Source organism: Oncorhynchus masou, chromosome 27 (genome assembly GCF_036934945.1).
Source record: "Oncorhynchus masou masou isolate Uvic2021 chromosome 27, UVic_Omas_1.1, whole genome shotgun sequence".
Lineage (NCBI taxonomy): Eukaryota > Metazoa > Chordata > Actinopteri > Salmoniformes > Salmonidae > Oncorhynchus > Oncorhynchus masou.
This window is the reverse complement of record NC_088238.1, coordinates 14,681,818-14,700,867: the sequence shown is the minus strand read 5'-3', so window position 1 is coordinate 14,700,867 and position 19,050 is coordinate 14,681,818. Positions and strand designations below refer to the sequence as shown.

General features: G+C 41.7%; 1 protein-coding gene across 1 annotated transcript; it reads right to left on the bottom strand.

Moving 5' to 3' along the window:
• Positions 1–171: 171 nt before the first annotated feature.
• On the bottom strand, positions 172–17,782 carry cmah (cytidine monophospho-N-acetylneuraminic acid hydroxylase). Its single transcript, XM_064939290.1, has 14 exons — positions 17,577–17,782; positions 17,252–17,343; positions 14,494–14,603; positions 13,495–13,685; positions 12,561–12,641; positions 10,441–10,507; positions 10,259–10,340; positions 9,222–9,359; positions 8,798–8,933; positions 8,513–8,653; positions 7,878–8,052; positions 6,848–6,964; positions 1,412–1,527; positions 172–638 (listed from the first exon to the last, which is right to left on the bottom strand). The coding sequence occupies exons 1-14, from the start codon at positions 17,780–17,782 to the stop codon at positions 497–499; spliced, it is 1,794 nt and encodes a 597-aa protein (XP_064795362.1). The 3' UTR covers positions 172–496.
• Positions 17,783–19,050: the final 1,268 nt, after the last annotated feature.

Here is a 19,050-nt window from a genome sequence, read left to right as displayed (position 1 = left end):
TACAATAGACTTATAACTGTACATTCATAAATGACTAAGCTGATCTCTGACCAGCATCCTAATCACAGTCTTACTAGCCAAAATCTAAAATTGGCACATGTCCAAAATCACATAATCAAGAATACACATAATCAATGATACAAGGTTTATTCATATTCACATGTTAGTCATTTAGCAGACGCTCTTATCCAGAGCGACATAGTAGTGAGTGCATATTTTCCTACTTTTTGGTACTAGTCCCCTACATACAGACCTGCCAAGCAACAAGACGCTATGCTAACAGATTTCACCATTACATGAAAAAAACAATTTGAAAATGAACCCTAAATGAACCAATTCAGAAATTAAATATTGTCAGCCACGTCCCTTTTTCCCTGTTTCAGGAGCACAGGGAGGTTGGTGGTGCCTACAGGGAGAGCACCTCTTATTCATTACTATTCATTAATAGATACAGGCACAAAGCTTGGTTCTCATGAGACAGTACAGTCTGCTTTTTCTAAGACAATGTAGAAGCAGAGACACTTTCTGTTTGGATTCCCTGGGGTTCAGCAGACCTCTGGTATGATGACACCTGCTGCAGGAACAAGTCCCAGTCCGGCCCAGCGACTGGCAACTCTGTCTGGAAGTGGTTCCAGAACCTGAACAAATAACCAAGACAGGTACAATATTTAGGGTCCCAACCCACCATTTGAGAATCGTTGCTCTAATGTACAGCAACACAATAGACTTTATAACGATACGAGAGCTTACTGGTAGTGGTAGACGTCTAGTAAGGGAGGAAGGAAGCAAAGGAGGGAAGGTGAGACGAGGACGAGGACTAAGGGAGGAAGGAAGCGAAGGAGGGAAGGTGACCGGTGGTGGTAGACGTCTAGTAAGGGAGGAAGGAAGCAAAGGAGGGAAGGTGAGGAGACGAGGACTTACCGGTGGTGGTAGACGTCTAGTAAGGGGAGGAAGGAAGCAAAGGAGGGAAGGTGAGGAGACGAGGACTTACCGGTGGTGGTAGACGTCTAGTAAGGGAGGAAGGAAGCAAAGGAGGGAAGGTGAGACGAGGACTTACCGGTGGTGGTAGACATCTAGTAAGGGAGGAAGGAAGCAAAGGAGGGAAGGTGAGGAGACGAGGACTTACCGGTGGTGGTAGACATCTAGGAAGGGAGGAAGGAAGGTGAGGAGACGAAGGAGGGAAGGTGAGGAGACGAGGACTTACCTGTGGTGGTAGACATCTAGTAAGGGAGGAAGGAAGCAAAGGAGGGAAGGTGAGGAGACGAGGACTTACCGGTGGTGGTAGACATCTAGTAAGGGAGGAAGGAAGCGAAGGAGGGAAGGTGAGGAGACGAGGACTTACCTGTGGTGGTAGACATCTAGTAAGGGAGGAAGGAAGCGAAGGAGGGAAGGTGAGGAGACGAGGACTTACCGGTGGTGGTAGACGTCTGGCTCTCTGCTCAGACGGTTCTGGAAGCCGATATACAGGTCGTCCCAAAGAAGGCCATTCTTCACCACGTGCCTCATGACTCCGATCCTGTTCTTGATCTTTACAGAAGAGAAAGTAGTACACCGTCTCTCAGTCCAATCAAGTTACATGAAATGGAAAACAAACGAATGATCCACTTGCAGATAAATGGTGGTTCCTTACAAAGCATGTTGGCATTGAAGCAGGGCTACAGCATTTGGGGCCCCGGGGCCCCTACCACCAGCTAAACAGCTCACTTCTTGCATTTCAACACATTTTGCCATGGGGCAGAGAAAAAATGTGCTGTTTTATAGTTCAATTTATGCTATTCTACACATATGACAGAACATTTTTCCATGTTAATCGAATGTATTGCTATTCTACACATTTTGCCCTGTGTGCCCGTTCCGTAATCCGGAACTTACACTTAAGGCAGTAGTGAGAACTGAGCCAGTAACAATTATCTTCAACTGAAAACAGCTTGGCATCAGATTTCCATCTGCCAACCACAACACATTCAAAGCCCTAAAGTTTTGCAGTAGCCTGCCATCTCGGTGTGTCTGTGCCCCGTACAGCGTTCACCTCTTATGAGAGTGACATGATTCCATATCATCCATGAAATGTTATTCTTATGACAGATTTGGATCATGGTATGTTTCTGCCCCAGTTGTATTTTGTATTGATCCTTCTCATAAGTGGATTGCAGTGCCTTCAGAAAGTATTCACACTCCTGGACTTTTCCCACATTTTGTTGTGTTACAGCCTGAATTACAAATGGATTGCATTTAGGTTTTGTGTCACTGATTTACACACAATACCCCATAATGTCAAAGTGGAATTATGTTTTTTAGAAATGTTTACAAATTAATAAAAAATAATTAATCAATAAGTATTCAACCCCTTTGTTATTGCAAGCCTAAATAAGTAGTAAAAATGTGCTTAACAAGTCACAAGTTGCATAGACTCACTGTGTGCAATAATATTATTTAACATTGTTATTTGAAATGACGACCCCATCTCTGTACCCCACACATATAATTAGCTGTAAGTTGCCACAGTCAAGCAGTGAGTTTCAAGCACAGAGTCAACCACAAAGACCAGGGGGCTGGCACCTATTGGTAGATGGGGGGGAGTAGACATGGAATATCTCTTTGAGCATAATGAAGTTATTAATTACACTTTGGATGCTGTATCAATACACACAGTCGTTGCAAAGATAGAAGCGCCCTTCTTAAATCAGTTGCTGGAGATGAAGGAAACCGCTCAGGGATTTCACCATGAGGCTAATTATGATTTTAAAACAGTTAGAGTTTAATGGCTGTTATGGGAGAAAACTGAATATGGATAAACAACATTGTAGTTACTCCATAATTCTAACCTAAATGACAGAGGGAAAAGAAGGAAGCCTGTAGAAGAAGAAAAAATTCAACAAGGTACTAAAGTAATACTGCAATAAAATGTGGCAAAGAAAGAAACTTTTTGTCCTGAATGCAAAGTGTAATATTTGGGGAAAACGCAACATCACTAAGTACCACTCTTCAAGCATGGTAGTGGCTGCATCATGTTATGGGTATGCTTGTCTTGGTCAAGGACTAGGGAGGATAAAAATAAATGGAATATAGCTAAGCACTGGCTAAATCCTAGAAGAAAACCTGGTTCAGTCCAATAGACACCGGGAGACAAATTCTCCTTTCAGCAGGACAACCTAAAACAAGAGGCCAAATATACACTGGAGTTGCTTACCAAGACGACATTAAATGTTCCTGATTGGCCTGGTTAAAGTGTTAACTTCAATCAGCTTGAAAATCTAAGGCATGGCTGTCTAGCAATGATCAACAACCAATTTGACAGAGCTTGACGAATTATAAAATAAAATGGGCAAATATTGTACAATCCAGGTGTGCAAAGCTCTCAGAGACTAACTAGAAACTCAAACCTGGCTGCACCATCGTGCATAAATATATTTTGTCCCCCCACACCAGATGCGATAACGACACGCAGGTTAAAATATCAAAACAAACTCTGAACCAATTATATTAATTTGGGGACAGGTCAAAAAGCGTTAAACATTTATGGCAATTTAGCTAGCCAGCTTGCACTTGCTAGCTAATTTGTCATATTTAGCTAGCTTGCTGTTCCTAGCTAATTTGTCCTGGGATATAAACATTGATGTTATTTTACCTGAAATGCACAAGGTCCTCTACTCCACCAATTAATCCACACATAAAATGGTCAACCAAATTGTTTCTAGTCTCATCCTTCCAGGCTTTTTCTTCTCGACTTTATATTACGATTGGCAACTTTCATAAATTAGGTGATTTACCGCCACTGACCTCATTCGTCTTCAGTCACCCACGTAGGTATAACCAATGAGATGGCACGTGTGTACCTGCTTCTATAAACCAATGAGGAGAAGGGAGAGGCAGGACTTGCAGCGCGATCTGCATCAGAAATAGAACTGACTTCTATTTTAGCCCTTGGCAACTCAGATGCTTGTTGGCGCGTGCGAGCAGTGCGGGTGCAATAATATAGATTCCTACATTTATTTTGCAACGCTCACGCCAGTGGTGTGGTCAGCCTGTTACCGATGTGCCGTGAAGTAGTATTTGCCCCGTTTCTGATTCTCTATTTTTGCATATTTGTGATTCTGAATGTTATCAGATCTTCAACCAAACCTAATTTTAGATAAAGGGAACCTAAGTTTAGAACAAAAAAAGATTGTTAATTAAATAAATGCAAAGTTATGCGACACCTAATTCCCCTGTGCGAAAAAGTAATTGCCCTCTTACACTCAATAACTGGTTGTGCCACCTTTAGCTGCAATGACTGCAACCAAATTCTTCCCGTAGTTGTTGATCAGTCTCTCATATCGCTGTGGAGGAATTTTGGCCCACTCTTGCATGTAGAACTGCTTTAACTCAGAAACATTTGTGGGTTTTCAAGCATGAACTGCTCGTTTCAAGTCTTGCTGCAACATTTCAATTGGGATTAGGTCTGGACTTTGACTAGGCCATTCCAAAACTTCAAATTTGTTGCTTTTTAGCCATTTTCATGTAGACTTGATTGTGTTTTGTATCATTGTCTTGCTGTATGACCCAGCTGCACTTCAGCTTACAGATGGATGTCCTGACTTTCTACTGTAGAATTCTCTGATAAAGAGCAGAATTCATGGTTCCTTCTATTAAGGCAAGTTGTCCAGGTCCCGAGCCAGCAAAGCATCCCCAAACCAATACTGAAGACACTGTACTTATCAAGCACTGCATTTAATCCAGCAACAATGATCTTAAACTGAAAACAGCTTTGCATCAGATTTGCATCTGCCACCACACATTCAAACCCCTGAACTTATGCATAGCAGCCTGCCATCTCTTTGTGTCTGTGAACAGCGTTCACCTCATGAGAATGACATGAATCCAAGGAAAAGTTTATTCTTATTTACAATTTGTGTCACGCCCTGACCTTAGAGCCGTTTTATTTCTCTATTTGGTTGGGTCAGGGTGTGATGTGGGGTGGCCATTCTATGTTTTTTATTTCTATGTTTTGGCCGGGTATGGTTCTCAATCAGGGACAGCTGTCTATTGTTGTCTCTGATTGGGAATCATACTTAGAAAGCCTTTTTTCCTTTGTATGTTGTAGGTAGTTATCTTTGCTAGTGGCACTATAGCCCGAGTAAGCTTCATGGTCGTTTTTGTTTGTTTTGTTGGCGACATTTACCTAAATAAAAGAAAATGTACGCTCACCACACTGCACCTTGGTCCAGTCATTTCCACGACGACGTCCGCGACAATTTTACCAGACGCTCTTATCCAGAGAGACTTACAGTAGCAATTAGGGTTACAGTACATTCGGAAAGTATTCAGACCCCTTGACATTTTCCACATTTTGTTACGTTACAGCCGTATTCTAATATTGATTAAAGAAAACAAATCTACACACAATACCGCATAATGACAAAGCAAAAACAGCTTTTTAGAAATTTTTGTAAATGTATTGCATTTAAAAAAAATACATATATCACATTTACATAATTATTCAGACCCTTTACTTTATTGAAGCACCTTTGGCAGCGATTACAGCCTTGAGTCTTATTGGACATGATACGACAAGCTTGGCACACCTGTATTTGGGGAGTTTCTCCCATTCTTTTCTGCAGATCCTCTCAAGCTGTGTCAGGTTGGATGGGGAGTGTAGCTGCACAGCTGTTTTCAGGTCTCTCCAGAGATGTTCGATTGGGTTTAAGTCCGGGCTTTGGCTGGGCCACTCAAGGACATTCAGAGACTTGTCCCAAAGCCAGGTTTCCTCCAGACGTGACGCTTGGCATTCAGGCCAAAGAGTTCAATCTTGGTTTCATCAGTCCAGAGAATCCCGTTTGTCATGGTCTGAGAGTCCTTTAGGTGCCTTTTGGCATGTGCGTTTTACTGAGGACTGGCTTCCGTCTGGCCACTTTACCATAAAGGCCTAATTGGTGGAGTGCTGCCGAGATGGTTGTCCTTCTGGAAGGTTCTCCTATCTCCACAGAGGAACTCTGGAGTTCTGTCAGAGTGACCATCGGGTTCTTGGTCACCTCCCTGACCAAGGCCCTTCTCCCCCGAATCCTCAGTTTAGCCAGGCGGCCAGCTCTAGGTAGAGTCTTGGTGGTTCCAAATGTCTTCCATTTAAGAATGAGGGAGGCCACTGTTCTAGGAGAACTTCAATGGTGCAGATAATGTTTGGTACCCTTCTCCAGATCTGTGCCTTGACATAATCCTGTCTCGGAGCTCTATGGACAATTCCTTCGACCTCATGGCTTGGTTTGACATGCACTGTCAACTGTGGGACCTTATATAGACAGTTCTGTGCCTTTCCAAATCATGTCCAATCAATTGAATTTACAACCGGTGGAGTCAAGTTGGACAAACATCTCAAGGATGATGAATGGAAACAGGATGATGCACCTGAGCCCAATTTCGATTCTCATATCAAATGGTCTGAATATTTATGTAAAAAAGGTATTTTATCATTTCTTGACATTTGCAAAAATAATTCTAAAAACCTCTTTTCGCATTGTCAAAATGGGGTATTGTGTAGACTGATGAGGATTTATTTTATTTAATCCATTTTAGAATAAGGCTGTAATATAACAAAATATTGAAAAGTAAACGGGCCTGAATATTTTCCGAATGCACTGTAAGTGCCTTGCTCAAGGGAACATCAAAATATTTTTCACATAGTAAGCTCAGGGATTTGAACGAGCAACCTTTCGGTAACTGGCCCAGTGCTCTTAACTGTTAGGCTACCTGCCACCCTTGACAGATGTAACATGCTATGTTCCTGCTCCACAATGATTGTTTTGATTCTTCTCAAGTTGAGTGCAGTGTACTTAATAGTATATAGGTGAGCAGGTGTTGTAGCCATGCTCACCTCCTCATAAGGGTGCTCTCTAGTGGGCCTCTGAGTAGGGAAGGACAGATCCATGAAGTCCACCAGATAGTTGTAGCCATTGTCTATTGGAATGAAGTCCTCATCCGTCTCTATGACCTTAAATACATATTACAAACAGTTAGGCTATGTTTAGTTGGAATTCAAACAATTTGTGTTATTCACTGACCTGCAGTTATGATAAATACCAGATAACTAGAATATGAATAACCATAATCAATAAACAGAATCTAAAGAATTACTAGAATCTTAAAAGAAAGTAGCAAAAGAATGAGAAGAATTGGAAAAGATTTGTTCTAATTACAACCCTCGAACCCACTAGATTTGGGTTAAAAATGTATTTTTATTTTTCAAATTGATTGAACATGCCTGGCACAATGGAACCAAGGGTCATAGTCCCTAAAGTGTCTAGCCTGCCCATCTGACAATCCAAGCAGCCAAAATCAGCTGTTCCAAGGGCAGTTTCCTGGACATAAATTAAGCCTAGTCCTGGAACCCCCCAAAAATCTGATAGAGATTCTCCATTGAGCTTTTAATTTTTTTCAATTCAGGAATAGGCTTAGTCCGTGTCCGTGAGAGCGTCCGTACATGTTTTAAACATTCCAGAAATCTGCAGAGAGAGGAAGTGAATGGAAGGTGTCGCGTTCAGTCGGTACAAAACCTAGAAACGTTTTAAAATGGAGATTGTCCAATAATATTTAAAATTTTCCTTGCATGTTTTACTGCCTACTGAATGCGAGTCAGGAGTAACCAGAAGTGTATTCCTAAATTGCAGACTGTTGCAAAAAAGTTTAGTCCGTTTAATCCAAACAAAAAACATTTTGCAATGAAAAGTTTCTATTGGACAAATTTAGGCTTCCGTTTGGTTCCAAGAGTAAACAGTAATCGGTTTCTGTTGAAAAAACGTTTTGCAACAGTCTGCAACTAATGAATCCACCCCAGGAGTCAGCTTGTAGATGTGCAGTAGAGCACTAAGAGCTGTGAGGACTTTTATATGGACTGCAATATTTACCCGGACAACTAGATTGTAGTTTTTAAACCCTGCCCAGATGTAATAAAATTGGATCCAGCTTTTATGTTTAAATATCTCAGCGGTGATGGCCCTGTTCAGTTCATCCACGTACAAATCAAAGTCCCAACTGTCCTTATAGATGTTTGTCCCGGATGGAGGGTCGGTGATGGCTTTCCTGTGGTTACAGTCAAATCGTACATGATTTAAAGTGCATTTGACCTGGGTTACAACATTAAAAAGGAATTCAATGATGTAGGAAAAAACAGAATGTAGGGAAGTGAGATAATAATGGCAGACAATGTAGGGAAGTGAGATAATAATGGTTGACAATGTAAGGAAGTGATGCAATAATGGTAGATAATGTAAGGAAGTGATGCAATAATGGTAGATAATGTAAGGAAGTGATGCAATAATGGTAGATAATGTAGGAAAGTGATGTAATAATGGTAGACAATGTAGGGAAGTGATTTAATAGTGGTTAACAATGTAGGGAAGTGAGGTAATAATGGTATTGACAACAGAGGGAAACATCAAACACCAAAATGTGATTTGTAAATATTGATCATTGTTGGCATTTCTATGGACTGATATGACAGACATGGACACACGATTTGCTGATTGATGAGCAATCCTACCGGCTGGGGCTCATCAGAGCCAGTGCCAGATCGAGCACAGCGCCTGGCTTGGGTGTCCATGTTGTTATGCCTGGAGCGCTCTTCTTTATCAGGGCATTGAGCTCCTCCGCTTTGTTTTTCGTGTTAGTTTCCTTAATGTACCTGTCAGTTAACTTATGTCAGTTGTCAATGTCAATTTGGGATGCAACTTATATTGAGTGACTGCAATTGAAGCAATAAGAGGGGTCAAAACCTAACCTGAACCTAGAACGGAATTTGTACACAAAAGTAAACATTTTGTAATACCTGTCTGAGGGATGTGCTTCGACAAAGTAACCGGCAAACGGGCAGTAGATCTTGGGCTGCAAGGATTTTACCAGCTGGGCCTTGTAGTTCATGAGCTTCTTCCTTTCATTCTTGATGAAATCAGCTTTCCAGCTCTCTGCAGGGTGAAATCGACACTAGTCATTGACCGAACCTCAGTTGTGTTTCCTTGATTCCTCGCTTCCTCTCCCCTTGCCTCCTCCTCAAAATGCATTGGAGGAGAACATCCGAGGGAAGTAACCTCATATCTGTTCTGATGTGCTTTGAGGAGGAGATAAGGAGAGAGGAAATACAATTGAGATTCACTCCATCTGCAGGCAATAGAAAGGAAAACCCAAGGGAGCAATTCATTTCTCTGTTATTTGTCCGGCTATACATTTGGATGCTGTATACCTGTCCACCTCACCTGTGTATTTTCCTCCACTGAAGGTCATGGGGAAGCCAGACGCCCCCCCAGCAAAGTCACTCATCATCAGGTCTACATTGTGGGGCAGTCGGCCGTAGTTTGGCCTGGTGCAGTCCACCGTGTTGAGGATCATATGACCTGGGTGGGAGAACCAGGATCAGATGCACCCGTCAAATGAGATAAGGTTGAGACAAGGCTTTAAGGTGCATCGTATGCCTACCAGGTGGCACTGGCATATGCTTTTACTACTGAACTGACAAGGACCTGAATCAGACAGGATGTGTATGGTCAATGACATAATGACTCTTAATTATCCTGATGGAGCCCATCTTTATATGGATGTATAATCTGTAGGTGGATAAAGTGGGATGAAAGTCAGAATGTGTGACCTGCTTGTACACTGACTGGACAAAACATTAGGAACACATGCTCTTTCCGTGAAATAGACTGACCAGGTGAATCCAGGTGAAGGGTATGATCACTTATTTAAATCCACTCCAATCAGTGTAGATGAAGGGGAGGAGACAGGTTAAAGAAGGATTTTTAACCCTTGAGACATGGATTGTGTATGCGTGTCATTCAGAGGGTGAATGGGCAAGACAAAACATTTAAGTGCCTTTGAAGGGGGTATGGTAGTAGGTACCAGGCACACCAGTTTGAGTGTGTCAAGAACTGCAGCGCGGCTGGGTTTTTCATGCTCAGTTTCCGGTGTGTATCAAGAATGGTTCACCACACAAAAGAAATCCATCTAACTTGACACAACTGTGGGAAGCTTTGGAGTCAACATGGGCCAGCATCCCTGTGGAACACTTTCAATACCTTGTAGGGTCCATGCCAATAGAGTCCAATTGAGGTTGTTCTGATTGCAAAGGGGGGTGCAATTCAATATTAGGAAGGTGTTCCTAATGTTTCGTACACTCGGTGTATATACCACTTAGCAGACCCTTTTATGAAAAGTGACTTCCTGTGACTGCAGGAATTGAACCCAGGGCTCTGGCGAAGCTAGCACCACATGCTCTTACAAAGGACATGACTACCTTTATATTCAACAATGATACAGGTGTCCATTTCAGGGTGCACTTCATCCTTCAGAATCATGAATCTGAGGTGCTCATCAATCTGAGGGAGATAACAGGAGAAGGGCATTAAAGAAGAGCCTTTTGACAGAGGTTCCTTTATCGTATAAACTGTTCATGCAAAGGGAGCTGTTTATGCTTACGTTTTGCCAAATGCCAAAGGGAACGACGTTGATATTTGTCAGCTGCACCTGCCTTTTCTCCAGCATCCTGTATCATGATTCAAATGAGGACAGCATAAACCCATAAAAGGTGACACCCTCATTTGTTTTATGGTTGTAAAACCATGTTAATGTTTGACAGATACAGTTGAAGTTCGAAGTTCACATACACCTCAGCCAAATACATTTAAACTCAGTTTCCACAATTCCTGACATTTAATCCCAGTTAAAAAATTCCCTGTTTTAGGTCAGTTAGGATCACCACTTTATTTTAAGAATGTGAAATGTCAGAATAATAGTAGAGAGAATGATTTATTTCAGCTTTCATTTCTTTCGTCACATTCCCAGTGGGTCAGATGTTTACATACACTCAATTAGTATTTGGTAGCACTGCCTTCAAACTGTTTAATAACTTGGGTCTGTCACGATCGTTGTCTAAATAAGTGGACCAAGGCGCAGCGTGAGTAGAGTTCCACATTTTATTAATAGTGAAACTTCCAAAAAAAAACAAAGATATAACGAACGTGAAATGTGTAGCTCACAATGGCACTCAAACACAACAACAATATCCCCCAATGCAGGTGGGAAAAGGGACACACTAAGTATGATCCCCAATTAGAGGCAACAATATTCAGCTGCCTCCAATTGGGAACCATACTCACACACCAACAGAACTATAATAACTAGAAAACCCCCCCGGTCATGCTGTGACCTATTACCCCATAGAGAACTGATGGCTCTCTATGGTCAGGGTGTGACAGGGTCAAACATGTCGGGTAGCCTTCCACAAGCTTCCCACAATAAGTTGGGTGAATATTTGGTCCATTCCTCCTGACAGAGCTGGTGTAACTGAGTCAGGTTTGTAGGCCTCCTTGCTCGCACACACTTTTTCAGTTCTGCCCACACATTTCCTATAGGATTGAGGTCAGTGCTTTGTGATGGCCACTCCAATACCTTGACTTTGTTATCCTTAAGCCATTTAGCCACAACACTGGAAGTATGCTTGGGGTCATTGTCCATTTGGAAGACCGATTTGCGACCAAGCTTTAACAATCTGACTGATGTCTTGAGAGGCTGCTTCAAAATAATTTCCCTTCTCATGATGCCATCTATTTTGTAAAGTGCACCAGTCCCTCCTGCAGCAAAGCACCCCCCCCCCCCACACACACACCACATGATGCTGCCACCCCCATTCATCACGGTTGGGATGGTGTTCTTCAGCTTGCAAGCCTCCCCCTTTTTCCTCCAAAAATAACGATGGTCATTATGGCCAAACAGTTCTATTTTTGTTCCATCAGATCAGAGGACATTTCACCAAAAAGTACGATCTTTGTCCCAATGTGCAGTTGCAAACCGTAGTCTGGCTTTTGGCGGTTTTGGAGCAGTGGCTTCCTACTTGCTGAGAGGCCTTTCAACTTATGTTGATATAGGACTCGTTTAACTGTGGATACAGATACTTTTGTACCTGTTTCCTCCAACATCTTCACAAGGTCCTTTGGTTTTGTTCTAGGATTGAGACAAAATGCTTCTCCTTCCTGAGCGGTATGACGGCTGCGTGGTCCCATGGTGTTTATAATTGCGTAATATTGTTTGTACAGATGAACATGGTACCTTCAGGTGTTTGGAAATTGCTCCCAGGTACCTGACTTGAGGTCTACAATTTTTTATCGGAGGTCTTGGCTGATCTTTTGATTTTCCCATGATGCCAAGCAGAGGCACTGAGTTTGAAGGTAGGCTTGAAACACATCCACAGGTACACCTCCAATTGACTCAAATTATGTCAATTAGCCTATCAGAAGCTTCTAAAGCCAAGACATAATTTTATGGAATTTTCCAAGCTGGTTAAAGGCACAATCATTGTATGTAAACTTCTGACCCACTGGAATTGTAATACACTGAATTATAAGTGAAATAAATCGGTCTGTAACAATTGTTGGAAAAATGACTTCTGTCATGTGCACGAAGTAGATGTCCTAACCGACGTTCCAAAACTAGAGTTTGTTAACAAGATATTTGTGGAGTTGTTGAAAAACAAGTTTTAAATGACTCCAACCTAAGTGTATGTAAACTTCCGAGTTCAACTGTATATAGATAACCCTTACCAGAACACTGGCCTTGATGTGTCGCCAACATAAATAGGAACATCGGGTCTCGTCACAGAGAGGGATTGTAAGGTTGGGTAGCTGAAAATACATTTTTCAGGAATTATCTTAAAACGTCCTGCCTTGTGTGTGCTCATCCTCATAAGGAAAATATGAATCAACATTTCTGCTTACTTCCATAATTGAAATTAGGGTCCCACTTTAAACTAAGTACAACTTATAAAGACATTTACATTTAAGTCATTTGGCAGACGCTCTTATCCAGAGCGAATTACAAATTGGTGAATTCACCTTATGACATCCAGTGGAACAGCCACTTTACAATAGTGCATCTAAATCATTTAAGGGGGGGGGGTGAGAAGGATTACTTTATCCTATCCTAGGTATTCCTTAAAGAGGTGGGGTTTCAGGTGTCTCCGGAAGGTGGTGATTGACTCCGCTGTCCTGGCGGGCTCAATATAACTTATATATGCTTCAGATCATCTATCTCATACTCTATAAATGGTGTATAAACATACATAGTTTTATACACCATTTATAGAATATGACACGCTTATAGATGATCTGAAGCATTTGCGTAGTGCTTCAGAAACTTCATGCTATTAAAGCCTTTATACTTCTTAAAGTGGGACCGGAATTAGAAATACATTGAAATCAGTCGTGGCTGGTGGGTGGAGATTGCGGAGGACGGGCTCATTGTAATGTTTGGAATAGTATGTGTTTGATACATTCAATCCATTCCCTTCCAGTTTCACGGAGCCCATCCTCCCATATCAATCCATTTCATTCTGCCATACTCCATACAGGTACCATCTCTACATACCTGTACCATACTACGTACAGGTACCATCTCTACATACCTGTACCATACTACGTACAGGTACCATCTCTACATACCTGTACCACATTCCATACAGGTACCATCCCTGAATACCTGAGGTGGTCGGAGTGCATGTGGCTGATGTAGATGAGGTCGGCCATGCACAGCCTCTCCATGGAGTCAGCAGGGGGCTCATGGAGCAGCCACCAGCCCCTGGCGAAGGCCGGACCCGTCAGCCAGGGGTCGAATATCATCTTCTTCCCCCCTAGCTGGAGCTCCATACATGCATGGGTAAGGTAGGTCACCTGGAGGAACATGAAGGTCGAGTTTGGAGCGGAGAATCTTGTCGCCTGACGTGCTATCTTTTTAGATTTGCGTGCGGCGCGGTTGACCATCAATCACATTGATATAAATAGCCTGTCGGCCATATGGGGAAAATCTCAGAGGTGTCGGTGTTGGGACTGTCGTTTCTGTGTCTCTGGAATTTAAATGAACACAGGGGAGATGGTCAAAAAGTAATCTGTGACCAACTGTCACTCAGAGTCCCAGCAATGTGTCCTGCACTGTTGTTGGGCACGGCTGTGATCGGAGGTCTATCCTGAGACGTCATCTAGAATCTTGGATGGCGGTTGGTGATATTTCAACCTTGGCCCATCTCCCTTATGTGTCCCAGGCTTAAGTTTGGCACTGCAGCCTTTCAGGTGAGAACACACCCTCAGATCTCACATTATAAAAGTGGTGATGAGGTTAAAATGAGTAGAAGATTGTGTAGACACACAACTCTCGGTTATCATTTTAAGGCTCATATTTGATTCCCTCCGGGTAATTACTAACTAGCCTTGGATCATAGCTAGTGTTTGTGTTCTTGTCACAAATCTGTGACTAAACATGGTAATGTGTTCCAGATTAGTTTCAACCAGCCTGGTGAAGACATCTTTTTCATGACGAGACCAAGATCACAACCAGATCAAGACATGTTTTTCTGACCTTAACAAAACGTCTTCTGACCATGACGTCATGTAAGATGTCATAATGTAATTGCAACCAGTTTTGCCCACTGGGAAAGGCCTCAGATCTGTCCAGCCGTGGGTGTGTGTGACGAGCTGTACTCACAGTCACCTCTCCCTCCTGCAGTTCCTGTGGATCCTGGGGGTCTGCCAACCAGGGGTCCCAGACGATCACCTCCACGAGCTGAAGACCACCCTCGTCTGTCATCACGACGTCTGCGTTAGCAAAATCAAGCCAAAGTCAAAACTCTTCCGATAAATAATCTAATTAATTACTTTTATTTGATTATCTTAAGTTGAAGAAGTCGGAAGTTTACATACACTTTAGCCAAATACATTTACACTCAGTTTTTCACAATTCCTGACATTTAATCCCAGTAAATATTCTCTGTTTTAGGTCAGTTAGGATCACCACTTTATTTTAAGAATGTGAAATGTCAGAATAATAGTAGAGAGTGATTTATTTTGGCTTTTTTCTTTCGTCACATTCCCAGTGGGTCAGAAGTTTACATACACTGTCACACCCTGACCATAGAGAGCCTTTTTATTCTCTATGTTGGTTAGGTCGGGGTGTGACTCGGGTGGGTAATCTAGGTAGTTTTTTTCCCTGTTGGCCTGGTATGGTTCCCAATCAGAGGCAGCTGTTTATCGTGGTCTCTGATTGGGGATCATATTTAGGCAGCCATTTCCCCACTGTTTTGTGGGATCTTGTTTCTGTGTAGTTGCCTGTGAGCACTGCTTGAGCTTCACTTGTCGTTTATTCTTTTTTGTTCGGTTCTCTGATAATTAAAAGATGTCGAACCGATTCCACGCTGCGCTTTGGTCTGAGTATGATTACAACGACGATCGTGACATACACTCAATTAGTATTTTGTAGCATTGCCTTTAAATGGTTTAACTTGGGTCAAACATTTCGGGATAGCCTTCCACAAGCTTCCCACAATAACTTGGGTGAATTTTGGCCCATTTCTCCTGACACAGTTGTTGTAACTGAGTCAGGTTTGTAGGCCTCCTTGCTCGCACACGCTTTTTCAGTTCTGCCCACACATTTTCTATAGGATTGAGGTCAGGGCTTTGTGATGGCCACTCAAATACCTTGACTTTGTTGTCCTTAAGCCAGTTTGCCACAACTTTGGAAGTATGCTTGGGGTCATTGTCCAATTGCAAGACCCATTTGCGACCAAGCTTTAACTTCCTGTCTGATGTCTTGAGATGTAGCTTCAATATATCCACATAATTTTCCATCCTCATGATGCCATCTATTTGTGAAGTGCACCAGTCTCTCCTGCAGCAACACACCCACACAACTTGATGCTGTCACCCGTGCTTCACGGTTGCGATGGTGTTCTTCGGCTTGCAAGCCTCCCCCTTTTTCCTCCAAACATAACGATGGTCATTATGGCCAAACAGTTCTATTTTTGTTTCATCAGACAAGAGGACGTCTCCAAAAAGTACGATATTTTGTCCCCATGTGCAGTTGCAAACCGTAGTCTGGCTTTTTTATGGCAGTTTTGGAGCAGTGGCTTCTTCCTTGGCGAGCAGCCTTTCAGATTATGTTGATATAGGACTCGTTTTACTGTGGATATAGATAATTTTCCTGAGCAGTATGACGGCTGCATGGTCCCATGGTGTTTATACTTGCGTACTATTATTTGTACAGATGAACGTGGTACCTTCAGGTGTTAGGAAATTGCTCCTAAGGATGAACCAGACTTGTGGAGGTCTATAAAAAATTTTTTTTTGAGTTCTTAGCTGATTTCTTTTCATTTTCCCATGATGTCAAGCAACATCCACAGGTGCACCTCCTACTGACTCAAATTATGTCAATTAGCCTATCAGTAGCTTCTAAAGCCATGACATAATTTTCTGGAATTTTCCAAGCTGATTAAAGGCACAGTCAACTTAGTGTATGTAAACTTTTGACCCACTGGAATTGTGATAGTGAATTATAAGTGAAATAATCTGTCTGTAAACAATTGTTGGAAAGATTACATGTGTCATGCACAAGGTAGATGTCCTCATCGACTTGCCAAAACTATAGTTTGTTAACAAGAAATTTGTGGATGGTTGAAAAACAAGTTCTAATTACTCCAATCTAAGTGTATGTAAACCTCCGACTTCAACTGTACATATAGACATATTAAACATCTGACTTATTATTTACATTGTGTTCCTCGTGTCATTTTTAGATGGCCAAAGGAATGGACAGCTGGAGCTGGGCACTCAACCCACGGGACGCTGAACAGCTTCTACCTCCAAGTCATAAGACTGCTAAACAGTTAGTCCAGGTGGCTATTGGCTAACTATCTGCATTGACCCTTTTTGGACTAACTCTTTTGACTCATCATACGCTGCGGTTACTGTTTATTAACTATCCTGTTCCATTTACATTTAAGTCATTTAGCAGTTCCCTAGTCACGTTCTCACCTATATGAACATATCTACCTCAATTACCTCATACCCCTGAACATCTACTCCGTACTGGTACCACTTGTAACATTATATAGCCAAGTTATCGTTACTCTGTGGATTTATTCCTTGTGTTATTATTTCTCTTTTTCTCTCTGCATTGTTGGCATGCCCGTAAGTAAGCTGTTAGTCTACATCTGTTGTTTACGAAGCATGTACATTACATTTAACATTTAAGTCATTTGGCAGACGCTCTTATCCAGAGCGACTTACAAATTGGATGTGACATAACATTTGATTTAATGATCAGTATCACACAATGTGTACAAATATACACAAGTTGTCAGAGAACACAAAAGATTAGACATACTGTTTCCTATGACCTAAAATGGCAAATAGACTTAAAATGCCATTCAATAACCTTTCAGGTTGAGAAAAATGGCAGCTCAACTTACCTAGCTCATCCTGTGTGAAGCTGTCAGGAGGGTTCACATACTGCATAGTTGAGACGTTCAGCTTCCAGTAGTGTTTTGTACATCGGACCGTCCTGCATCAGAAAAACCTTTCAGTCCCATGGAATAGATATGTTTTATCTAAGCCTCGGTATTAAAGAAGTAGTTCAGGATTTTACCACTTGATGTTAAATGGTTCCTCAGCCTGAAAGTAGTCTATGGGCCAGGAGAAACTGTAATCCAAGGTTCGGTATTCTCTAAACAGCTGCTACTAACTCCAACTATCTTTAGTTGTAGAGTCCTGAACTTCCCTTTTAAGTCTACTTACCTTCCATCTAAGTCCTCTATGTCTTTGATGAACAGGCCTCCTTGGTGTTTGCATTGGTTCTTGCAGGCCTTCAGCTCTCCATTTTCTTTGTATATGATGTAGCACTTGCCATCATCTGGGCTCTTCTTAAAGTTGATGCCATCTTTGAGTGAGAACACCGCCTCAGAGTCCAGGGACAGCACTGTCTTTGAAGACTGGACTGTCATTTGAGTGGTGGAATTGAAGTGCTGATGAGAAAAGTAGAGGAGTATAAGTGGATGGTACTCATAAGAAGAATTTACAAGTGAACCGAACAGAAGTCATCGATAAAGGCAATAAAACAATATATTCAGTTAATTACAAGTTGCAACAGGGAGATACTTCCAGCACAGAACCAGAGAAAATGTCTAACTGGCCTTATATCCTAATCAGCAGACAACTGTTCTGTAAACATCAGCCCCAGAGGCAAGAGGGAAGTCCAAACAAGTAAGTGACATTGCTACAGAATCACAGTGTTCAGACAATACAATAATAATCAGTGTGTCCTCGGTCCTTGTATCTCCAGTCTGGCATCAAACACTATCAACAGATGTGAGTTTAATCCATAACATACAGCGTCGAGGCTAGTGACCATCAACTCTAGTATCACAAACAAAACACTGGAAATCGTGAATTACAGAAAGGGGAAATATATGAATATGCGGTAACACTTTACTTCACACGTAGTGTCATAACCATGTCATAACAACTGTCAATGTGTCATAACCTGTCATAATATGCTCATAACACTGTTACATATGTTTAGACCTGTTGTCACATATATTATGATATTTTATGGGTGGTTATGACACATATGAGTTTCAAAACCCACAAAACCTACCACACAAGGCAAAACATTCCATTACACCATAGCCTACGTATCAAATTGTGTTGAGTGATGTTTGGTATGGTCAGTGATATCTGGGACCCTTGGGACGTCCCTACCATAACTCCTAACCTTAACCTGAACTTCTATGGGGTAAGGAAGTCCCAAGGATCCCGGATAACACAAATATTTGGTGTCCAGTACACAGATACAGGCAGAAAGTGGTAAATATGATTCAAGGTCAGAGAAGTAAAGCACAAAATTGTTTGTCAATTTTGTTTTACATTCATCTTTTGAACTGTCATTGTAATTTGATGTAATTCTTCTGCATTTTAATCTTTTGAAAATTCACAGAGCTTAATTTATGTAAACTACCATAAGCAAAATAAATAAATTAGCTAAATGTTTTAATGCTATTAAGTGCTATCCTCAGAATACAATGGTACATCTCACTGTATATGTTTGTAGCGAAATAAATTAAATTCAATATTATAATGTATTTATCTGTTAACTTCTTAGGGCTGAAATCCCGTTAATGGGATCGATATGGCAACAGCCAGTGAAAGTGCAGGGCGCCAAATTCAAACCAAAAATCATAATTAAAATTCCTCAAACATACATGTATCTCAT